This window comes from Anastrepha ludens, chromosome 6 (assembly GCF_028408465.1).
Source record: "Anastrepha ludens isolate Willacy chromosome 6, idAnaLude1.1, whole genome shotgun sequence".
Classification (NCBI taxonomy): domain Eukaryota; kingdom Metazoa; phylum Arthropoda; class Insecta; order Diptera; family Tephritidae; genus Anastrepha; species Anastrepha ludens.
In genome coordinates, this window is record NC_071502.1 from 114315102 (window position 1) to 114338329 (window position 23228).

The 23228-nt window shown below is 38.6% G+C and overlaps 1 protein-coding gene across 2 annotated transcripts in view; it reads right to left on the reverse strand.

Moving 5' to 3' along the window:
• Positions 1–237: 237 nt before the first annotated feature.
• Positions 238–23228, reverse strand: part of LOC128868403 (putative helicase MOV-10) — a 40410-nt gene continuing 17419 nt past the window's right edge. For both annotated transcript variants that reach the window (XM_054110455.1, XM_054110456.1), the window contains 7 exons: positions 21271–21662; positions 21081–21196; positions 20044–20745; positions 17633–17738; positions 13596–13872; positions 13117–13519; positions 238–6632 (listed from right to left, as the gene is read on the reverse strand). In XM_054110455.1, the coding sequence (XP_053966430.1) occupies positions 5671–6632; positions 13117–13519; positions 13596–13872; positions 17633–17738; positions 20044–20745; positions 21081–21196; positions 21271–21662 (2958 nt within the window). In that variant the 3' untranslated portion in view covers positions 238–5670. The remainder of the gene's footprint in view (positions 6633–13116; positions 13520–13595; positions 13873–17632; positions 17739–20043; positions 20746–21080; positions 21197–21270; positions 21663–23228) is intronic.

Genomic DNA, 23228 nt, shown 5'->3' on the forward strand with positions numbered 1-23228 from the left:
CCACCGCATCAATCTTCTCTATTATGTATATCAACAGCTCTGGATGGCTGTAGATATCTGCCTGTTGGAAGTCTCATAATAGTATCAAAAAGGTGCTTTAGTGCTACTTGGGTACTTCAGCCAAATCACCTACCTATACCAAAAAAAACATGGTAAGTTTGCGCTGCTCTCTATCCGCCCCTGTTTTGTTTCCCTCCCTTTCTTTCATACCACCACAAATAAAAACACAATTCCCCTTATGGGCTCAAAGAGCCAATCGCAGCTAGCAATGAATAAAAATTTTTATTTTAAAAATCAACGGGGTATATAATATATGGGTAGGAATGCATGTACAAGTATGTTGGTATATATGGTATATAGGGTTAGTATAATAATAATAATGGGGTTTATGATAAGCAATACATTTGTTTTAGTAAAAAAGTAAATGGGATTAAAACATATATATATTTTTTTTCTTTGCTGATAGCTTCAAAATTCCGAGAAATGCACGCTGGCAAATCTAAATAGCTTTTCTACGACTCTTAGTAAAGGTAATTGATGATTAATTTGTGTTGACAGAGATATACTTAATTTTATATGCTCATTTGCTCAAGTTTACCATTTTTACTTAGTGAGGCATAGTAAATTGAAAACTTTAAAGCGGACATTCGCTCGACATTTTGGTTTTTTAATTATGACACTTTTGCACTTTATGACACTTATCACTTGAGTGATATGTATTTTTTTATTAACGTATTTCTTTCTACAGCAATTACTTTCTACATTTCCTAAGAACTGGAATAGGTGTCTTGCAGTAGACCTTAAAGATGGTACTGTTTTACAATGATCACCTTTTTTGGCCTTTATTATTGTATTATTATTATCATTATAAAGGCGAATACGTGACCAGCTAACCTTTAGAAATTAATTTTTTCATTGCAAAATTTTGTTCAAAGATGGTTTTATCAAAATTAGCTTGTTAAAAAAACAAAAACAAAAAAAAAATTGACTTGTTAAAAAAAAAACTTTTAAACATCTTAAAAATAATTTCTTTTCCGACAGCTTTTAAGTGAAAAGGTATATTACAAGGCAAGCCCAACTTTCTTGGCCCGGAGCCCGTTCTGCCACTCCATTCTGCAGCCATCAAAGCCACGGTTAGCAAACAGGTTACTCTAACCCACAAGCGAGCTTGACAGGCTGAGAGAGGCTGCAGATGGACAAAACTGATCTTACCTGTCATGTCCCTCCGACTGTCACTAAGCAGAAGGGACTGTAGGAGGCTGGTTGGACTGATGACGGGCACCTTCTATGAGCAATGCACATGGAAAAGGTGGGCATCTCACACAGTGCACTCTGCCCAGCATGTGGAGAAGAGGATGAGACGGCCGACCACTTTCTGTGCATCTGCCCGCCTTCGCTCAAATCACGCTTGAGGTATGTGGCACTGATGTGTTTAAAAGCGACCACCTTGGCTCCCTGGCACCACAAAATCTACTCAGATTTCCTCGCAGGTCGAATAGATTTAAAGAAAATTAAAAAGGGAATCCGAGTGCAGTACGGTACAATGGATTTAATTGTGTCTGAATGTTGTACTTGCTAGACTGTCCCAACAAAAAACAAAAAAAACGTGTCAAGGCATATCTATACAAGATGGTACGTAGATTAGCTGATTTTTGAGTTTTTTTTCTTTCGCCTTGCGCATTAGGATGTCGTGACATTCTCTTGTCCAGAACATTGTTGTTGGTTTAGTGCTACCTCCTTGTATAGATTCGCCTTGTTCTGAAGGTAGTAAATATTTTAGACAAGCCTCATAAACAAAAAGTAATTCATTTTCAGACAAAAGAAATTCTAACGCATAAATAAAAAATAAATAAATTCATACACCCCGAGATGTACTAACTGCCAGAAACTAGGGCATACCAAAAAATTGTGTCGCAACTCAGAAGTATTACAGGTTCTACTGTGCTCAGTCTCCCCTGCATAGTTCATGCACTGGCAGCTGGTGTGTTAATTGTACCAAAAAAATTGATAAGTCGTTTAGCTCTGCATGTCCTACCTTTCTTAAGCATAAAGATAAAATTTAACATTGATGCACAGCGCGACAAGCATGGAAGTTATACAATGACAACCCTGGAGCTTATAACACATTCAACCATACACACAAAAAATCAACGTTAACCATGGCGAATCGGCTCTGCTAGAAACAAGAGAGTACACCCTTGGTGTGTTCGTAGACATTGAAGGAGCTTTTTACAATGCTACCTTGGACTTTCTCTTTGCTCTTCTATCAGAACTTATGGAACAGAAAAAATTATTTTCAGATATATTCACTCTATATGTACTATCGAAAAGACGGCTTACCATGGATAGAGAAGGCGATAAAGGAGTCAAGGTTGAGGTTAAGAAGGGTTGTCCACAAGGCGGTGTACGCTCTCACCTACTTTGGTGCTTTGTTGTGGACTCTCTTCTTAATGATCTGGAGGAAATTGAACACATCCAAACCTACACAGACGATGTGTGCTTATTAATCTCACTTGAAACGCAATATGGAAACCTGTTACTACCCACATTGAAAGAGGTAACACTGCAACTGTCTTCTGAGGTTAAATAAAGGGTTTTCCAATAACAGGTGTTATTTAAATATGTAAAAGCCTATCGAGAGATGATTAATGATTTTTTATGGTCGGAATTGGATGGTATTGATCTGGACAACCATTATTTTAAATCACAGGTGCTATGAGTACGACATCTGGTGATGATGCCCTTAATGTCATTCTGAACTTGCAACCCCTAGATCTTCAAATTCGAAAGCAAGCGATGAAGGCGGCGTACAGGCAGAAGTTAAACGGAGTCTGGGGAAATGCAGAAAGCACTGGCCACTGTCAGATATACCACCAGTTGTCGGAGCGGTGTACACTGTTCTCGATGCAAAGGACAATCGGGTGCCTCTCGTCGGCTTCGGTAGGAAGTATGATGTTTTGATCCCAGATAGAGATCAATGGGTAAGTCCAGAGAACCTATTAACGGGATATCAGCATACTTTCTACACCGACGGATCCAAAACCAGGGATGGTAGCGGATCTGGGTGGTACTTAGATGAAGATACTAAGTACTCCTATGCCACAGGACAGATGGCCACGGTATTCCTTACGGAAGTCTATGCCGTCTTGAATGGGGCGTACTGACTAATTGAGAAAAAGTGGCGGGGCAACAGTATTGGAATTTGTAGTGACAGTCAAGCTGCACTGAGAGCCCTTGCTAACCCACTCGAAGTTAGTTGGTGAATGTAAGACAAAACTGAACAGTGTTGCAAAACACAACAAAGTTAGTCTGATTAGGGTGCCTGAACATTGTGGTATTACAGGAAACGAGTTAGCTGAGAGACTAGCTAGTGAAGGCTCTGCAAGTATGCCACTAGGCGCTGAGCCCTTTCTAAGTGTCAATTCTGCATCGATTCAACTATGGGTTGACGACCTCATGAGTTCTACCCACAGAGGACGTTGGTCTGGGTTGAACTCGTGCAGAGTAGCCAAGTGCTTTGTGAAAGAACCAGGAATAGGAAAATAGCGACCTTTCTCTTAAAACTCAGCAGAAAAGACCTGAGAGTACTGGTGGGTGTAATCACAGGGCACAACGTTTGTAGTCAGCATATGGCTTCTAAGGGGGTCGTCGATAGTCCGATATGCCCATCCTGTCTTGAGGATCACGACACTGCAGAGCATTTTCTCTGTACCTGTTCTGCATTTTCCAGAATCAGACTTTAGATATTGGGTTGAGATGTACTGAGTATGGATACAGTTCATACTCTCCTCTTCCGGATCTCTGAAGATTCATCAATGAATCCAAGAGATTTGTGGAAGAGTTACCTCAAACTAATTTTTCCGTCTTCCCACCCACATTTTATCTTTCCTATCTCTATTCTTTCTACTGAAATCTATCCGGGTGTAGTATAATTGTCTCCTGACTGAGTGCTTGGACTTGTCCAACCCCCCCACAAATCTAATCTAATCTAATCTAACCATGGCACAGGCGATTGTTTTAGAAAACGCAATATGTCCGCAAAATCTTTGTTTATTTACCAATTTATTTGTTTTTCAAACAACTTTTGATGCAAATGAAATCACCTGAAGGTAATAAAACTTTAAGATCTGTTTTACTAAAAAACAAAATCTTTAAAAGAAATTAGTTTTTCATCTCAGTTTTATAAAATAGAAAAAAAACCTCAAATTCCTTCAAAAACTTTGTTTTATAGCGAAAAATCGCCAGAAAATTTATTTGCTTTTGAAACGACTTTTGATTCAAATGAAATCACCTGAAGGTAATAAATCGTTAAGATCTGTTTACTGATCTTTAAAAGATATTAGTTTTCCATCTCAGTTTTATAATATAAAAAAACCCAAATTCCTTCAAAAATTTTATCGCCAGAGACTTTGTAGCTTTACAAAAATGTTTTATTAGGCGATAAATCAAAACAATTAGAAAATAATTTACTTGAAAAAAAAATGTCTGCCAAAAGAAAGCCTTTTAAAACAGTTACAGCCTGAATGCCCAGTGTTATAATTTTAAACGTCTGATTTATTTGGCTTTATAACCAAATTAACCAAGCACTATAAACCACAAAGCCTGTGAAAATAATCTGCTTCTCCGGCAAATGCTCAAATTGGACGCCTCAACGGTCAGCATTTTTCGCCTGAAAGTCGTCGCACAATAAGCCAACCGACCGGCCTAATGGTGACTCTTTACACTTCATATGGCGCAACAGCCACCTCAACCTAACCTGCATTTCTCGCAAACGAAATTATGTTGCAGTTATTTTAGAACATAGAGAACTCCTCCAATAACGGTGTGATCACTCGCACTTGATTACGCATGAGCGAGGTGCCTTTGCTCACGCCACTAGTTGCCAATATTCGATGCTTAGGCACCAAAGAGTTTTCACGTTTGCAAGACAACTCGACTGATCAAAATACTACGACACATATCGAAACGATAGAAATAAAATAACGGTATTTACTCATAGAATATTTCAAGTTAAGAGTGTTAGATTGCCATATTGAAATATCGAATCGAGCGGAGTATCTATGTGTATATTCGCGCTCCTAATTGGCATCTCATTTTAAAACAACTGAACTGGCAAAATATTTTGCAATAAAATCGAAGCTGCTTTCTTAGCAGCCTCATAGTAAAACTACTTTACGCGAGCCAACAAAATAATTAAAATGTTTGTTTTTGAAGACTTCGCTCCACACACACACACACACACTACACATACGTAAAACTTACTAACTTGGAAATATTACTGTTCACAAGCTGTTTGGCGTACAATTTCACGCTCTAATGGTTTTTTTTTTTGTATAAGCGATTCTACTCCAAGAGCGTGCCAGAATGGCAAGAAAATATAAAAATTTAAGAAAAGTTGGCTAACGGTGGGTGATACAAAGAAAGCAAGTTCGTCGGATTATAAAGTAGACAAACCGATGCAATTCACTTAATATATCCATTTCTGCCTAACCTTTCTTCACGCTCTCACAACATTTGGAATCACCGATACAACAAGACTACGAGCAAAACTCAAGGCGACACAGAAGCGGCGACAATAGAAGCCGCTATCCGATATTCGCCCATAAACTTTGCATAAAAATAAAGAAAAAAATATAAATATAACTTTGCGAGTTTGCATAACTTCCACGGTTAAGCGATAATGCAACTTTTCTTCGAAGACTTCGGCTTTTGCGTTGGCTGTGTGTGAACACGCACATATCTGGAAGATGTCGGGTATTCTTCGTGGCCAACAAATACTCTGCCGTTGCCTGTTGGCTTCCAAGTCGACTGAACATAAGGCGGGGCAGTTCCACTTATAGTTGTTGATGGTGGCTTAGTGTATTCTGAAGTCGTGGTATATCTAATTGCACTTATCGGAGTCTTTATAGAAACATATGTGGACGTATTCTGCGACTGAACGTTATTCTTGACTGCTGTGTCGTTATTGTTGGCTGCTGTGGTCGTATTAAGCAACTGAACGTTGTTGTTGGCCGCTGTAGATGTTCTACCTCCCTGAGCGTTATTGTTGGCTGCTGTAGACGTACTACGCCACTGATCGTTGTTGTTGGCTGCTGTGGACGTACTACGCCACTGATCGTTGTTGTTGGCTGATGTGGATGTTCTACCTCCCTGAGCGTTATTGTTAGCTGCTGTGGACGTATTACGCAACTGGTTCTTATTGTTAGCTGCTGTAACCGTACTACGCCACTGATCGTTGTTGTTGGCTGCTGTAGACGTACTACGCCATTGAACTTTTTTGTTGGCTGCTGTGGACGTATGGCTTTCAGTTGCTGGCTCACATGTTTGCCTTAGTGGTAGCGATTTCTTATGTAGCTGATTCAAACGATCTCTAATTTCTTCTAAATCTTCGTCAAAAGTACTTGGTCTAGGGGGTATTTCAAAATTGTGTTCATTATGTTGGTGATGCTGGCGTTTTGGTACACGTGGCAACTCTTTCAAAAAGTCATCAAGTTCTGAATTTTTCATTGCAGTATTGATATTGTTAGCAGTACTGCTGTTGGCACCCTCGTTAAGATGCAGATAGTTTAAGTGGACACCCTTGTAGAGCGCAAATGTTTGGCGTTGTTTTTTTGTGGACGCTGTCTTAACGGCTGGAAAGAAATGAGAGAAAAAAAGTGATTTTATTACCCATATAAAATGAGTATTACACAAAGCAGTTAGATACTTATAATATTTGCAAATCTCACAAAGTCTTTATCGTATCCGTATAAAGGGGTTCCACTAGTCTGATGTGAAAAAGAAACTACGACTCGTTCTGGTTTCGTTATTTTAACAGCACAAACTTTTGCGGAATGCTGCTGGAGTAACCGAACTGTAGTTGGAAAATATACATAATTACTTTCTGTTGTTGTTGTGCAACCTATTGAATCCCTGCCTAGGCCGGTTAGCGCAACAATTGTAAGCTGAAGACACGACTTGTTTCAATATGGTCGCACCAACTGAAAATAGGCGTCATATGAGTTCGTTTCCAAGGACAATTGAAGAGATGGTTAGTTTTGCGAGGCTCCTTCATAAGCAGGAACGATATATAGTCTGTGTCAGAAGAAAAGAACTGGCTTTTTTTTTGTAACTTCAAGATATATTTCGTTCTGCTTTTTGCTGCTTAATAGTCCCACTCAAGGGCTATGAGTATGAGTATCAACACCATCGAACGTCGACTGAAGTAGGCGAACATATCCTACAGTCCCCCATCATCAAAACCACTGCTCTCAGAAAAACACTTTGAGGAACAACAAAACAAGGAAATGGTGTCATAGTTATGGAGTGGCCTTCCCAGTCCCCAGACGCCGACCACATTGAAAAAATGGGGGGAATCATGAAAACACATCTTGCCGGAAAGCCAGTCCACGATTTAATTCGCAAAATCTGGTCCTATTTGTCGACGAGCTACGCAGAAAAGCTGGTTCAAATCATGAAGAAGATGTCAGACTATACTCGACAACGATGAAGACTACACGTCTTATTGAGTAATTGCGACTCGTAGTTTTGTACATACTTTCATGTAAAAAAAATTTTAAATATATAACATTTATATTTCATGTATGTCGTGCATATTGGAGTCAAATTTGGATGAGTGGGATTTTAATCTGCTACTATATTTAGCATATAATCGTACACAATCGGTCAAGTGACTCAGTAAGCTGCTAACTATGAAATAGCTGCCGTAAAACTCCCTAGAAATTGAGCCATGAAATACCTATTAATGGTTTAACCCAAATCGAAATGTTGGTATTCTTGTTGCCGCAACACTATCAAAACCTATCAACTAAACTACTAAGTGGCTTCTTCAAAACTGACGTGAGAAGGCGCCTTCAACACAGGCGATGGTACATTCTTCAATAAAAAAGAGTCCGTAACACGAAATCATTGAAAGACTACACCGCGACACAGTAAGGTATGAATGACATGGTTTTGAATTGCCACCCACCTACCATCGATATTGAGGAGACAGGACTACCGCGGGATTCGAGGAGCACGCTAAGCCAACAGAATCGTGTAGCCGTCACAGGAGTCACCTCGCGAGAGTGTTCCGACCTACCCAGCATGCGGACAGAGCTTGTACAACAAAAGAAGTATCTACTCGTGTGCCACTTCTATGCGACATCTTTGACATCGGAAACTCCCTCTCATTACACTAAATAATGAACCCACAGTCTCACCGAGTCGTTAGACGGCGCCGATGACACCTGTAGAAAATCGCTGAAAGAGTTATTGTTGCTATAACAACAAAACGCATTTAGCGGCATTCATGAATACCACCACTTTCATAAAGAAATTCCCAGAATATATTCAGAAAATTCAAAAAACCAATTTCTTCCTCAAAAGTGATATTATCGCCTTCAAAGTACTGCCCATCAACTGCAAAGCTCTTTTGCCAGCGTTTGGTGCCATCTCGAAACATTTCTCGAGCTCCGTCTTCGATTTTTTCATTTCTTCCTTTCGACTATTAAAACGCCTTCCCTGTAGTGGGTTTTTTTGACTCGATCAAACAGAAAAAAATCGCAGTTGAATTCGATGGTTGTTGGGTGGTGTTCGTTTCGTTCTTGGGCCAAAAATTCACGGACGGATAATGATGAAGTGGAAGGATTGTGCGACGGTGCGTTATGATGGTGCAAAATCCACGAATAGTTGTCCCAAAAATTCTTTCTTTTGTGGCGAATTGCTTCAGGTAAACGTCTGCCCAAGTGCCCGTAATGCCGGAACTAAACAAATCCATGGTGTCACTGTCCGGGCTGTGAAAAACCTGACAGGCCTCAAAATCCATTGTCATTAAGTTGGTAGTGTACGTCTTTATGCCCATTCTGGTGCTGCACACCTCGCATAACCTCTTTTCTGTGGCACCATGTGTGATCAGTTTTGATCTTTCCCAAGGGCCAATGTGTCTCTTGTCCATGTAAGAAACATCAACGCAAGTTTCTTCGTTCCGTGCCAACGGTTTGCGACTTAAAGCATTTACATGGATCAGGTTCGCTCCAATTCGATGTTGAATCGTGTAATGGAATTTTTCCAGTGCGCACCGGGCTATTCGGTGATTGAACTATTTCTTATTGAGAGCCATTATGAGCGTGTAAACAATTTGAACGGATATCATTCATTGAATTTTACTCTACTTAGTCCTGCCACAAGTTATGTTACAAGTTAAGGGGTCCTGATGGTCTAGAAATTAAAAAAAAAAACAAGATTTTTTGTTTTTTCGATATTTCGAAAGTATGGTATCTTAAGAATATACTGTGAAATTTTCATGCGGAAATTCCCAATATTATAAAGGGTTTTCTAGTAAGAGGTGTTATTTTGATAAAAGATCAATAGCTTCGTTGCTTGTGTGGCACGTAGCGCCGAAAATAAACGTTGTCCAGATCCGACAACCATCCGATTCCGGCCATAAAAAATCATTAATCATATCTCGATAGCGAAATCCATTCACCGTAACTATTGCTCCAGCTTCATTTCCAATGACTCCGTCGGACTATAAACCGCACCAAACAGTCATACGTTGAGGATGGAGAGGCTTTTCAAGAATAACTCTTGGATTTTCTGGGCCCCAGATCCGACAATTTTGCTTGTCGACGAAGCCACTGAGATGGAAATGGGCCTCATCACTCAAGATGATTTTTTGATGGAACTCCGGATCATTTTCATGCATTTCAACGACCCAATCAGCAAAGACACGACGTTGTTGATGATCGGCCAGCTTAAGTTCTTGTGTTTACTGGACTTTATAAGCCTTAAGACCCAAATCTTTATGCAAAATACGGTGTAATGTCGTTTGTGGGATGCCTAATTCCAAAGAACGACGAGGAATAGACAAACCTGGGTTTTCTTCAATACTTTCAGCTACAACGGCAATATTTTAGGTTGCTCTTGAGCAACGTGCACGGGTTTTTAACACCTCGAATTTTTCACAAATTTCTGTATTGCGGTCTGACAAAAATGTTCGAGTTTCGTAAAACGTAAAACCGTCACTGCCAAATTTTCTTTATAGTGAATTTTAATAATTTCAATGCGTTGTTTAAGCGAGTAGCGTTCCATTTTTATTAATGGCGTAGTTTCTGCTTATCAAATATCAAAAAATTACAGCTTCTAAAGTGACATCTACCGAAATAGCGGCCTATTCAAATGGCTTCTACAGCCCATTAACTAGGAAGAGAGCGGTCCGCGCGCTCCTGTCCCTCAAACTTAAACTAAGTCGAAACGACTTTTTTCGGTCTGTTGTTGTCAAAAAAAAACTATTCAACCGAATCGTCTAAAATTTTAATGTTTTTCACAACATCAATGACTATCGCCCATACTAGAATCATATTACTATTTCGAATTTTTTTTTTTCATATCCAAAAAAAATCCTGAAAATACCCTAAATTTTCGAGCTCTAGACCCTTAAGTCCGTTATAGATATGAAATATTGATACTTTTTTTAATGAAGTTAGTTTTATTTAATCATGTAAATATTTAAAAAAAGAAATCAATTTCCCTTCGAAATGGTCACCATTTGTTGTTGCAAAACACACGGCTTCCATGGATATTGACGTCGCTGCTTGAACAAAATTGTTTGAGACTCTCCAAATTTCTGTGAGGTCTTCGACAGGCCACGTTCTCCAATTCTGGCCACAAACTGTAGTCCAATGGATTCAGATCTGAACTTCCAGACGGTCAATCTTGTGCGGCTATGAACTCAAGAATATTGTTTTTTAGCCACTCCTGTGTGGTGCTTTCCCTTATGGTTTGGAGCGGAATCTTGCTGGAAGATCCAACGCTCTCCATTGAAGAAAGTGTACTGCTCAACTGCTTCACCACGCCTTCCAAAACATCCTCCTGGTACACGTTTGCCCCGGTCTTAACTCTTTTTCGTAGAAATGAAGAGATGTAACGCCTTTACAAGACACTCCCCATCAAACCATTACGGGGACTGGATGGTGAACCCTTGGAACAACATTTTTTGCGTCTTTAGAAGTTTTACCATAGATCCTGTCGCTTTGCTTTTTAAAAACTTCTTCAGCAGTGAACATTTTCTCACCAGTGAAATGAATATTTTCATTCCCGTTGGCCGCGTGCTACCGAAGAAGCTGCTTGCTCGACAGTCTAATTTTCTTCAAGCGCGTAGTCAAAGGATGATCAGTTGTGTGACGGAAGGCTTTCATATGGAGATCATCTCCAATTAGTCTTGGAGATAATTTATTTCCCTGGACATGATTTTCTGCTTTCTAAATGAATTTCTGCGAATTCTCACTCGAACGGTTTTTATGGCTGCACTGGTTCGAACGACGCGAGGACGACTACTTCTTTTTCTGTCTGTCACTTCAGACGTTTTGGATAAACGATTGATCATGCGGCAAACAAACATTCTCGGAATATAAAGTTTTTTTCAGCAATACCTAAATCTCACTTGCACTTTTACCCCACTTTTGTAATGCAATCACTGTAATGCGATTTTCCTTAGCTCCTCACCCCATTGTTAACAAGCGAAATTCGCCACACGGCTGAGTATAATTTATGAATAGACCATGCATACGAACAAAAGTAAACATAATGGAACTTTTTTCAGCGAATTTGTTCTCATCGTATGCATTGTAAACATTGTCACAGAATTTATGGCAAGGCAATAATAAACGCATTTATCTGCTTTATGTACTTACGTTTACTGTGCGTACTATTTCTACTACCTTCCTACTATCATTTTTGCAGGGGGCGATCACATTCTTCGCCTCTCACCCTACTTCCGAAATGCGACAATAGATTAAGGAGGATCAAATTTCAGTTGTCACTGAATACAGAACCTTTTATTATTGAATCATGTCTGAAACCTCTAACTGAATGCATGAAAATACATCCTTCACTGCAAAACTGTCCTAAAGGTTCAGACAGAAACCGCGAAAATCATTACTCTCACTTGCATGTGCTTTTATATACAAAAATTTTATTACCAAAAATCTACTTTGCACTGTATAAGCATAGCTATTGGCCAACAACAAAGCCAAACATCAAACAGAATAATACATATAGTTTATTTTTTCCACATGAATACAATTCCACAAAACGTTAATAAAAAGTGAGTTAACCCTTAGAGTTAGTTTTTTTTTATAACTTCATATCTTTCCCTTTGGGTTATCGAGTTCTATTTTAAATTTAATTTATTTTTTAATAACCTCGTAAATAATTTTTTCTCTCTCTTTCCATGTAGGTTAAAGAGTTTTATTTTAAGTTTAATTTTTTTTAATAACTTCTTAAATAATTTCTTTCTCTCTTCTTCCCGGTAGGTAATCGAGTTTTATTTTAAGATTAATTTTTATTTTTTTTAATAACTTCGTAAATAATTTTTTTCTTTCTTCTTTTATTTTATGTTAAATTTTTTTTTAATAACTTCGTAAATAATTACTTTCTCCCTTAACGTTCCTTTTAGGTTAACGACTTTTATTTTAAATCCTGTATAAAAACCTATTAATGACATTCTAATATTAATTTGTTTATAGTTAAATATAAGGGGAACCCAAGTTGCCCCCCTCTTCGTCCTTTATATTATAAAATAGACACCGTACTCTAAGGGTTAAACAGACGCAAACAAAAAATTTGAGCGATCATGCCAAACGAAAGAAAATAAAATTTCACTCATTGCATGAATCGGTTGAATCAAATTATAAAATTAATACAATACATAATTTAAATAAGCAAAAACATTTCACAAACAAAAACATAAAATAAAAGCTTTTTAATCTCTTAACATTTAAATAAAAGTGTGATTGATAGATATGTATGTATGTATGTGAATATTTATGCATGTAAGTATATATGTAGATGTGTATATGCATGTATGCATGTAAGTATATATGTGGATGTGTATATGTATGTATGCATGCAGATATGTAGATGTGTTTATGAATGTATGTAGGTATGTATGTGTATGCATGTATGTATGTATGCATATCAATTCACATCAGCCAGCTTAAAAGCAAACGTGTCACGAAGGAAAACATACACACGCACACATACGAGTACACCCTTTCACCGTTCACACTACAACTTCCTCTTAACTTTTTTAAGTTTCACAATTCTCAGTTTACAAAAAAACATGTGAGCTCTTACTTTTGAATGTGCTGCTGTTCTTGCTTTTGAGCGCATCATCCGCGGCCGATGCACTTTCATTCGCTTGCCCGCCAACTGCATTCCCCTGGGTCTTTATCCATTCGTTTAAACTTATGATCTTCGGTTTTGCACCGTTTTTTTTGTCCTCAGCTAAATTCTCTTTGCTAACATTTAACTTCTTCATAGATTTCGCAAGTTTCTGCGTTGCTTCATCGTTAGTTTTATCATTCTGCGACGTATTCGAACCGCTGATATCACTTTCATGATAGGTGGCACCCACCAATGTTTTGTGCAGTTGACATTGTTCAATGATATGCTTGAAATCGTCGTTTATGCTCAAAGTTTTCGGATTGCCAATGAGTATCAGTAACGAACGGGCGCGCGATAGGGTCACATTTAAACGCTGCAAAGTGAATAGATTGAAAATAAAAGGAATAGAAATTTAACTATAATAATAGAAAATTTAAAAATATACTCACTTTTGGACTGTCCAAAAATCCCAATGTCTTGCTGAACGAACGTACAAAGGAGACAATTATTATGGTTTTTTCTTTTCCTTGGAAAGATTCGACAGCACCCGTTTCGATCTCATACCAATTACGTAGATTCAATTCCTCCTGAATGCGCATATATTGTTTCTTATATGGCGAAATAATGCCAATGTCCTCCTGCTTCAGTTTTTTGCCCTTAATACCGAAATATAGTAGATCGCGTACATAATCCATCACGACGCTAATCTCTAGCGGATTATATCGACTGTAAAAAAAAGGTGAATCGGTTGGTAGGTTGTAGATTTGTAAAACATTAGTTTGGGGGGGAAAAAATCCTGCGCAAAAAAATGTCTGCGCAATGGTTAAAACTGTTTCATGGTCGATCTTTAGTTCCCGGACAATGGTAAGACTACTAACATGCCGGTAAACTTCGATTATTTCTGTGATTTTATCGACATTATAGAAATTTCCTTTAACATCAAAAATGCTTGCACGGAATCGACGAAACCAAAATTGCACGTAATTAGCTGTTACAGTATCGACACCATAAACACCATTCACGATTTCAGCGGCTTGCCTTGCATTTTCATCTTTATCACAGAAAAACTTTAAAATGTGTCGCATTTTCTCTTTGTTGACTTCCATTGAATGGAACAAATAAAAAAACAGCAAAATATTTTTACTCAGTGTGAAATGTCACCTTGACAACGAGCATAAACTTTAAATCAAAGCGCATTTATTGAAGGTGATGTCACGAAACCAACAACAATGTTTTGTACCTTTAATTGTCACAGCAAGGTATTGGCGAAGTAGAAAATAAAAAATTAATTCGCCTTGTTTTATTCTGTGCTGACAGCTACATGGACACGGCGAAAGAAAAAAAAACAAATCAGCTGATTTACCAACACCACCTTTAAGTTATCAAGCTCTAAAAAAACACCCGATTGGAAACTTGAAAATAAGTTGATTTTTTGTAGTATAAACTATATTTTTATACCAAATTAACGAAAAAAATTTACAAGAAAGACATCTGTCACCCCTAGATATCTTCTTCCGCTTTAAGACTCAAAGCGAGCTCACAATGGAAGACTGTCACACATGGGCATACAACCATCTTAGACTCCTATACGGATATACCCAGTGACTGTAATTATCACCCTCCCATTCTCTGACTGGAATGGTTTGAAGAAGATCCAACACCCAACATCCCCGTTAAAATTTACACGGACGTATCTAAAATGGATCAGAGTTATATTGCGAAGAGCTTTCTGTCAGTGAATCCTTTAAACTACCGGATCACTGTAGTGTTTTTCAAGCGGAAATAAACGCTATTCATGAAGCCTTAAAATGGTTAAAGATAAACAGAATATCATTAACGACTATCTGCATTCTATCGGACAGCCAAGCTGCCCTACGAGCCCTGGATGCACTCCAAACAACATCAAGGAGTGTCTTACGTTGACGCCAATCTCTTAATGAGATGTCCAAACAATATCGTATAATCTTATGCTGGGTTAAAGGCCACAGAGATATACCAGGGAACTGTAGGGCAGACCAACTTGCAAGAGAAGGTACCGGTATGCCAGACATAAGTAATTTTATGGAGATACCTCTCGCAACTTGTAAGCTTCTCATTAAGGACGTACTAGTCAGTTCTGCAAATCAAGCAATTAGCGTTAACACCTGTGAAATTGCTAGACAAACATAGCCAAGGATAAATCTACGTCTGTCCAAGAGTATTATAAAATTGAGTAGACTTCAAATTAGGACCTTAGTAGGGGCCCTCACAGGACATTGTCTCATAGGAAATCAAGCAAGGAGATTAGGCGTTTACACGCATGAAATGAGGAAGAGTTTGAAACAATTCAACACCTTTTTTGCACATGCCCAGCTCTAGCCAGAAGCAGGAACCGATATTTAAGATCCTATTTCTTAACGAATATAGATAATCTACACACTTTAGGTATCAACAACCTTTTACGCTTTGTCAAAAGCTCAAGATGATTCAATATGGAAAGGGAATTGTAGCCCAGTCCCCGCGGCTCACAACGGACCCATTTCGTGGCCTAAGTGGCATCGCTGTCTCTATGTGCGATGCGGATGCCAAACCTAACCTAACCTAAGACATTACGAAGCAGAAAAGCGTGAAACGTTTATAAATTTACTGAATTCGACTTGGTTTGGCGCTTCAAAGTTTGTCACCTTTCATAGCCCTACACTTTTATATTGCCCATTGACGACCAGATTATCGACCGGATTATCCATAAGGCAGTGTAGGCAAACTGCCCACTAAGCGAGAAAAACCAAAAACTTCTGCTCTTTCATCGCTTGAAAATTTAATTTGAAGATGTGTATGCTCAGTGACTGGTTTCGCAAAGGGCCGTAATGTGCAACTTGAATAGTGATCTTGAGACATGATGTATTTCACCTGTCACTGTCGATCTCTCAACTTGAAAAATGGGGATCGACAGCCGACTTGCGGAAAATGAGAATCGCAAAGTGGAAAGGCGTAACAGAGGATCGTTCCAACGGGGGCACCGTGGTTGTGGAAGCCATGGTCTGCACAAGACTGTAGTGCTATTGATGATGATGATGATTCTCAGTGATGACATTATTGCTTTATTTATATTGTATTACAATATCCTATTTAGCTATAGAATGGATATTCGATTTTTACACGGCGATTTTAATGCCAACTAATCAGCTGAGGGTACGGCAAGCAAAAGCAAATGCGGATTTTTTTTTCAACGCAAAGCGCTTTAAAAATTCTATATCATGAATGCACAAGAGCTGGACCATGTATTAATCCACTCTACTCCACTCTATGGTCATGTCACTTTCAGACGGTTGGCAGTACTGCCAGCACCAGTTCACAATGGGAGAATCCCCGATTCGTTGGATATGTCATAAAAATGTATTTTAGAAAGTTAGAAAATGGTAAAGGGCCGCCAAGAACCGCACCGTTTAGAGTCGTCGATACAGTTAACCGGTCGTGGGATTTTTATAACAGAAATGTATTCTGAATTGATCATTACCTGTCGAGGAGCGATCGCATTTTTACATACAGGGTGGGCCATATAGCGTTTGCTTTTTAAACCACCTATTTGTTTGGGAATGGTAACACAAATGACATGTCAAATGTGTTCATAATTTACTTAAAGGTTTGACATTTACGAAATGGGACGCTATACGCTTGAACAAAATTGGGAAATATTGAAAACCTATTTCCAAAGTGGTGAGTCTTCTTCTTCTTTTCTGATTTTCACATCGGTGGCTACGTCAATAAGCAAAATTATCGGATTCGGGGCTCAGAAAATCCACACGTTACTGTAGAGACGCAAATGCATCCACAACGAGTCACTGTTTGGTGCGGTTTGTGGTCTGGCGGCATCATCGGGCCATTTTTTTTCGAAAATGAGCGAGGAGCCGCGGCTACAGTAAATGGCGAGCGTTACCGTGACATGCTCAACGAGTTGTTTCCAAAAGTTGAAGAGGATGATATGGACGACATTTGGTTTCAACAGGACGGTGCAACTTGTCACACTGCCAAAGTTACACTAGAACTTTTGGCTTCCGTTTTTGAAAACCGAATAATCAGCCGAAATTCCGATGTCAATTGCCCGCCTCGGAGTTGTGATTTAAGCCCGTCGGACTATTTTTTGTGGGGAGCCGTTAAGGACAAATGCTATGCGAACCATACAGAGACGATTGATGCTTTAAAACACGAAATCGAAGTTGCCATTCATGAAATTGGAGCCCAAACAATCGAAAATGTGCTTAAAAATTGAGTTGATCGAATGGCCTACAGTAAAGCCAGTCATGGCAGTCATTTGAACGATATTATTTTTCATTCATAAATGACAATGTTCAATCTTCAAAATAAAAAAAAAATTTGAAAAAAATATTGATTAGTTTTGCTTTTATAGCCGATTCAAAAAGCAAATTTTACATGGCCCACCCTATATTTATAAATATACAGTATGTACACTTATATGTTATGTATAATTTTTAAGTTATTTACTTACCTCGTCGAATTATTATCACGCTGTTCATGACCAAAGATAGAATGAAAAATGATGGGATAATCGGGATTGGGTGATCGACTCCAGTCGCGACATAGTTGCTCAACGGCTGTGAAAATACAAATATTAAATAAAATAAAATACACCAAAAATACCAAATAAAATGAAGTACATAAGTGCAGCACTTTTTTCTACTCATTTTTTTTTAATAGAAGTGAAAGCAATTATTTTGAACTGCTAAGTTAGCTGCGAAATGCAATTTGGTTTCCGTGGCGGAATGGGTACAAGAGAAGCTTTATTCTGAGTAAAGGTGCTTGTTGAAAATTGTAGAGATGTAAAAGAAGATGTCTTTCTACGTTTCGTAGACTACGAAAAACCATTTGACACTGTGCAACATGAGAAAATGATCAATATTTTAAGATCTCTGAATATCGATGAAAAGGAAATCCAAGCAACTGAAAATTTATATTACCATCAAACAGCGCATATTTTAATTGATGGTGACCGCACTGAAGACATACTGATTGCGAAAGGTGTTCGACAAGGCTGCATACTCTCTCCACTGCTCTTTAATATTTACTCCAAAAGAATATTTCAGGAAGCATTAGAAAACATTGAGGATGGTATCAAAGTAAATCGTGTGATTATAAATAACATCAGAAACTTCAGGCCTTCAAAAACTAGTCGACAAAGTTGCAATGCAAACACATACACTTATTTAACAATCAACAATGCTCCTTAGAAAGAGTAAATAAACTTACATACCTAAGTTGCCTTCTCAACGAATACTGGGACGCCTCAACTGAAACAAGATGTCGCATCGAAATGGCAAGATCCGCATTTCGTATATATGGCAATGTCCTAAAATGTCGCGACTTCAATCTTCAACTAAAAATGCGCTTCATAAAATGCTATGTATAGGCAGTTTTGCTATATGGCATGGAAATAAGGACCATAAAATTCTCCGACATGAATAGACTGGAAGCACTTGAAATGTGACTTCTCCGGAGATTGCTCAAGATACCATGGACCTCCAACGCTTCTAATAAAGAAGTGCTGCGAAGAGTTCACGACAACAGACAACTAGTCAAGTGTATCAAACGACGAAAAACCTCATATTTGGGGCATATTCTACAAAACCTCATATATGAACTGTTGCAACTCATATTGCCAGGCAAGATTGAAGGAAGAAGAGGTATCGGGCGTAAGCAGTTTACTTGGTTGAGGAACATAAGGCCACTGCCTTATACAACGTGTGGATGCCTTCTTTTAAGCAGCTAGAGACCGCGAATCATTTTCAAATAAAGGGTTTTCCAATAGCAGGTGTTATTATGGAATGGATTGCGCTATCGAGAGATGACTAATGATTTTTTATGACCGGAATTGGATGGTATTGATCTGGACAACGTTTATTTTCAACTAGGCAGCGCTACGTACCAAACAAGCAGCGAAACCATTGATCTTTTACGGGAAAAGTTTCCGGACCGTGTTATCTCTCGAAGAGGTGATCACAATTGGCTACCGAGATCTTATGATTTAACACCTTGTGACTTTTTTCTTTGGGCCACGTGAAATAGAAGGTCTACGCCAACAGCCCAGGGTCGATTCAAGATCTCAACTATGGAATTCGTGAGGCTTTTGAGGACATCGAGTGCAGCCACTTTGCAATTCGGTTATGGAAAATTTCATCAAAAGGATATTGTCCTGTAATCGTGGTCGTGGTGGTCATTTGCCTGATGTTATTTTCCACTATTAACGACATACCTTCCTCTTTTTAATGAAATAAACATCCGATCATTTATTTTATTATTTATTAAGAAATAGCATTTTTCTTTGAATATCAAAATAGCACCTCTTATTGGAAAACCCTTTATATGTAGTTCAAACTTTAAATAAAATAAAAAAATGTTATTACTTTTAAATTGCATAATCGCTCACATTCGATTACAAATAGCAAATAAAGAAGAAGCTAAGTTAACTCGTGTCTTTTATTTTTTGTTTAGCTCGAAGGCCACTTTTATCGTATTTCGAGTCGCTACAACCCACGGTGATGCTGCACAACATAAGGTAATAAGCGGGCAGCGACCGCTGATTGAACTGTCCAGGAATAATATCACAACAACAGAGGCAAACTAGAGTGCTCCCGCCCCTAAGAAGCGGTCCCACAGATAACTCGTAGACGTGTCAGACTACAAGGGTTTCAATACCTAATAAACCTAACGAAAAACAAACTGATAACGCTTATAGGCACCCTTTCTTGGCAGTGCAAGTTGTGAATTCGTTACTTAATTACGAGTGCTTACAAATTCACAGACTCGCATATAATCGAAGAGCTCATGTTGGTTTTCGACTCGCTTTTCATTTCTTTTCATTTCTTAGTAAAAATTTTACTTCGGCTAATATAACCTACTCACCTGGATCGGCTTCTGCCTTCAACTGGCCATCATAGTACATCTTATTATACAAATTCACAATTTCGTGATGTGACCTGTAATTCCGGCGCAATCGTGTCTGTACTGCCGGATTGTAGTTGCCCTGTTCATCGACACGATAGCAATCACGTTTCAGTAGGCGTTCCATTAGCGACACTTCTAAACCCATTGCCGCTGCATGTGTTGAATTCAATATTGGACCCAACTGTCGATGATCGCCAGATATTACCAAAGTGGCTGTTGGGCTGATCGTTGGCATAAGCACCACCAAAGCTTCCGCTTCTGTTGAAGCGGCTACCTCATCAATAAAAATATGTGTAAATACACCGCTACCGTCTATTTGCTTGCCAAATTTGCCCGTTGACAAGCGCCCGACAAGACTCAATGTACACACAACAATACGATAATTGTGCAACACTTGCACATCTGGCAAAAAATGTTCTGCATATAAATTCGAATACTCCAATAGCAATTCATTTATGTTATCCGAACGATGCTCATACGAGCGCGAATAGATGCGTATTATAGCTTGTGTCTCATCCATTCGTGCCAGCACATTGCAGAGACGTAGCGCGATCTCATCACACGCACCATTCGAACCGGCTGTAACGAGTATGTGCGACTGTGGTTGGAGCATATAAATTTGCAAAATGGCTTCCACCAACGTTGTTGTCTTTCCGGTGCCTGTGATTGGACAAGAGTAGAAAAATAAGGGATCATATATGTGTTGTATACACATATTTATGTGTGTATCGGTCTCTTCTATTCGCCACTTTTCTATGCTCAATTAACTTGAAACATATGAAAGCAACAACAAAAGTGATGGAGTAATATTCGCTCATCAAACTGGTATAACTCATTTACTTACAAACACATGTAATTTAAGGCAGCTGTTTTCGAGTGTTGCCAAGATATGTTCATTTATATCAGTTGCTTTATTTATTCGCCTCTTGCTAACGCTTGGCGAAAAGAAGAGACCTTATGCTTTTTTTTTTGAGCTTCTCTCAATTATTTCATACCTGGCGGTCCGAATATAATGTATGGTGCTGATTTCTCTACGCTGTTATTCACCACATACTGTATGGCCTGCAACTGTTCCGGACTAGTATTGATGGCTTTATTAAACAGCTCCAAACTGAAATTGCAAATATAAATGGTATACTCCAATTTGGGATTTAAATAAATGCATTTCCAAAATGTTCGCCATACCTTAAAGCTGGTAATTCCTGCACCATGACTTTCTCGGGGAAGAGGAATTTTTTCAAAACCAACGGTGGAATGGCTACCAACTGTTCTAAAGCGCGATATTGGTATCGAATAACCATACGTGCTGGCCGGAAGAGTATCGTGTAAGTTTTGTCAATCGGTATGTCTCTGGCGCATTTAAATGCTACTCGCCCATATGAAATACTTTCAATTCGGCCGAGGAAGGGTTTATTCTTCTTGTTTGACGATTTCTTAACCCCAGGCTCATATACAAACTGTTCCATTTTGTTCATTATATCACCCAATGTTTGTGGTACCTCGTCAGGCGGCAAAACAATGACATCATCATAGGGAAAAATTACATTCTCGTAACGTGTATTTTTCGGTATTTTTAGCTAAAAATAAGTACAATTTTAAATTAAATGATTTTATTTTTCGGACATTAATTTAAAAAATTAAGAAAATATATAATAAACACTGAAGACAACATGAAATAAGAGAGAATTCTTTCCCATTTATGGGAGTCAATACAAACTCATACTGAACACATTAAAATTTGGCGCATTGAAAACCATAAAAGATTGACGGTTACCTCAATTCAAGTAAACGCTGACGAACGTAAGCAATTATTCGTCAATGGTAAAAAACTGCTACTCGACCGCACTAGAGACGTACCCCGCAAATCGGTTACCTGATTCAACCGGATTTAAATAAGGAGCTAAATATGATAGATTACAAAATTGCGCCATCCGGGAGAGTATTTATGGCTGAGACGTAACAATTGGATAAACAAGAAAGGGAACACCGTAGTACGATAAATTCGCTCGTTAATAAAAATTCAAATGAAAATCAATACAAGAATACAGGAATAAAATGAAAAGAAATGCCCAATTATTAGTTCCGTTCGATAATAAAATTAGTCGTTACCAGGCTTCACTCCGAATCAAGAGCGTAAGCAAAAGTGCTCTCGTAAAGAGAAGAAAAAGAAAACAAAAAATTACCATCACTTGCAAAAAGCGGTAAAGAAGACATATCAGCTGAGTTTGTTTACAAATTCCTGTGAAAAGTAAGAAAAATTTACTTATTTACTCACGTTTTTTGTTGATAAATTTTACATTTCATTATTATAAACTACGAGCAAAAGTGCACAAAACACCAGCTTTTACAAAGTCTAAATTTGTTTACTAAAAAAAATTAAAAAGTTTAATCAGTTGACAGGATATCAGCTCTCGAACCTCGTGGGTTTTCTCACAGGCCACTATGCGCGAGGAATGCATGCTGTGAGACTTGGAATTACCACGGGTACTTTTTGCGCTGGATGTATGAAGGAGGAGGTGGAATCATCTCAGCACCTTCTCCTTAGCTGCCCTGCTATGGCGGGGCTAGAATCCAGGCATCTTGGCTCTTACTTCTTTGCTACGCCTGCTGGTATAGCAGGCGTTGACATTAAAAATCTACTGAACTTTATCAGCAGCACAAAGCGGTTGACGCAAACGCAGCATAGTCATCGTTAGTAATCCACACACTCTAAACTCACTCTCCTAACCATCCCAGTACCACCCCTCCCCGCCCTCTCCCTGTATCCCATCGGTCTTTCTCTTTCACCGCACGTCCTTCATAATGGTATCACAAAGAACGAATCCATTTTTCTTCGTCCAAGTGTGCTCATTCCTTGGGCAACCATACCAACCTAACCTAATTTAAACATGTCCTTTCTGGTCGTATATTTTCGTGATGGATAATTTTTGTCGGCTAAAATTTCTTCAACAAAAAATCAGCGTCTTTCTTGTATCCAACTGCCACTTTACTTTCTCAATTTTTGAGTGACGGATCATTTTTTGCATTCACGAAGGCCTACTTGCAAAAATTAGGATTAAATATTACACATTTTTGTGTTATCGTATTACATCAGCAAATCAGGTGATTCTGGGCTCGATCGAGTTGCAATCACAACTGCTGTG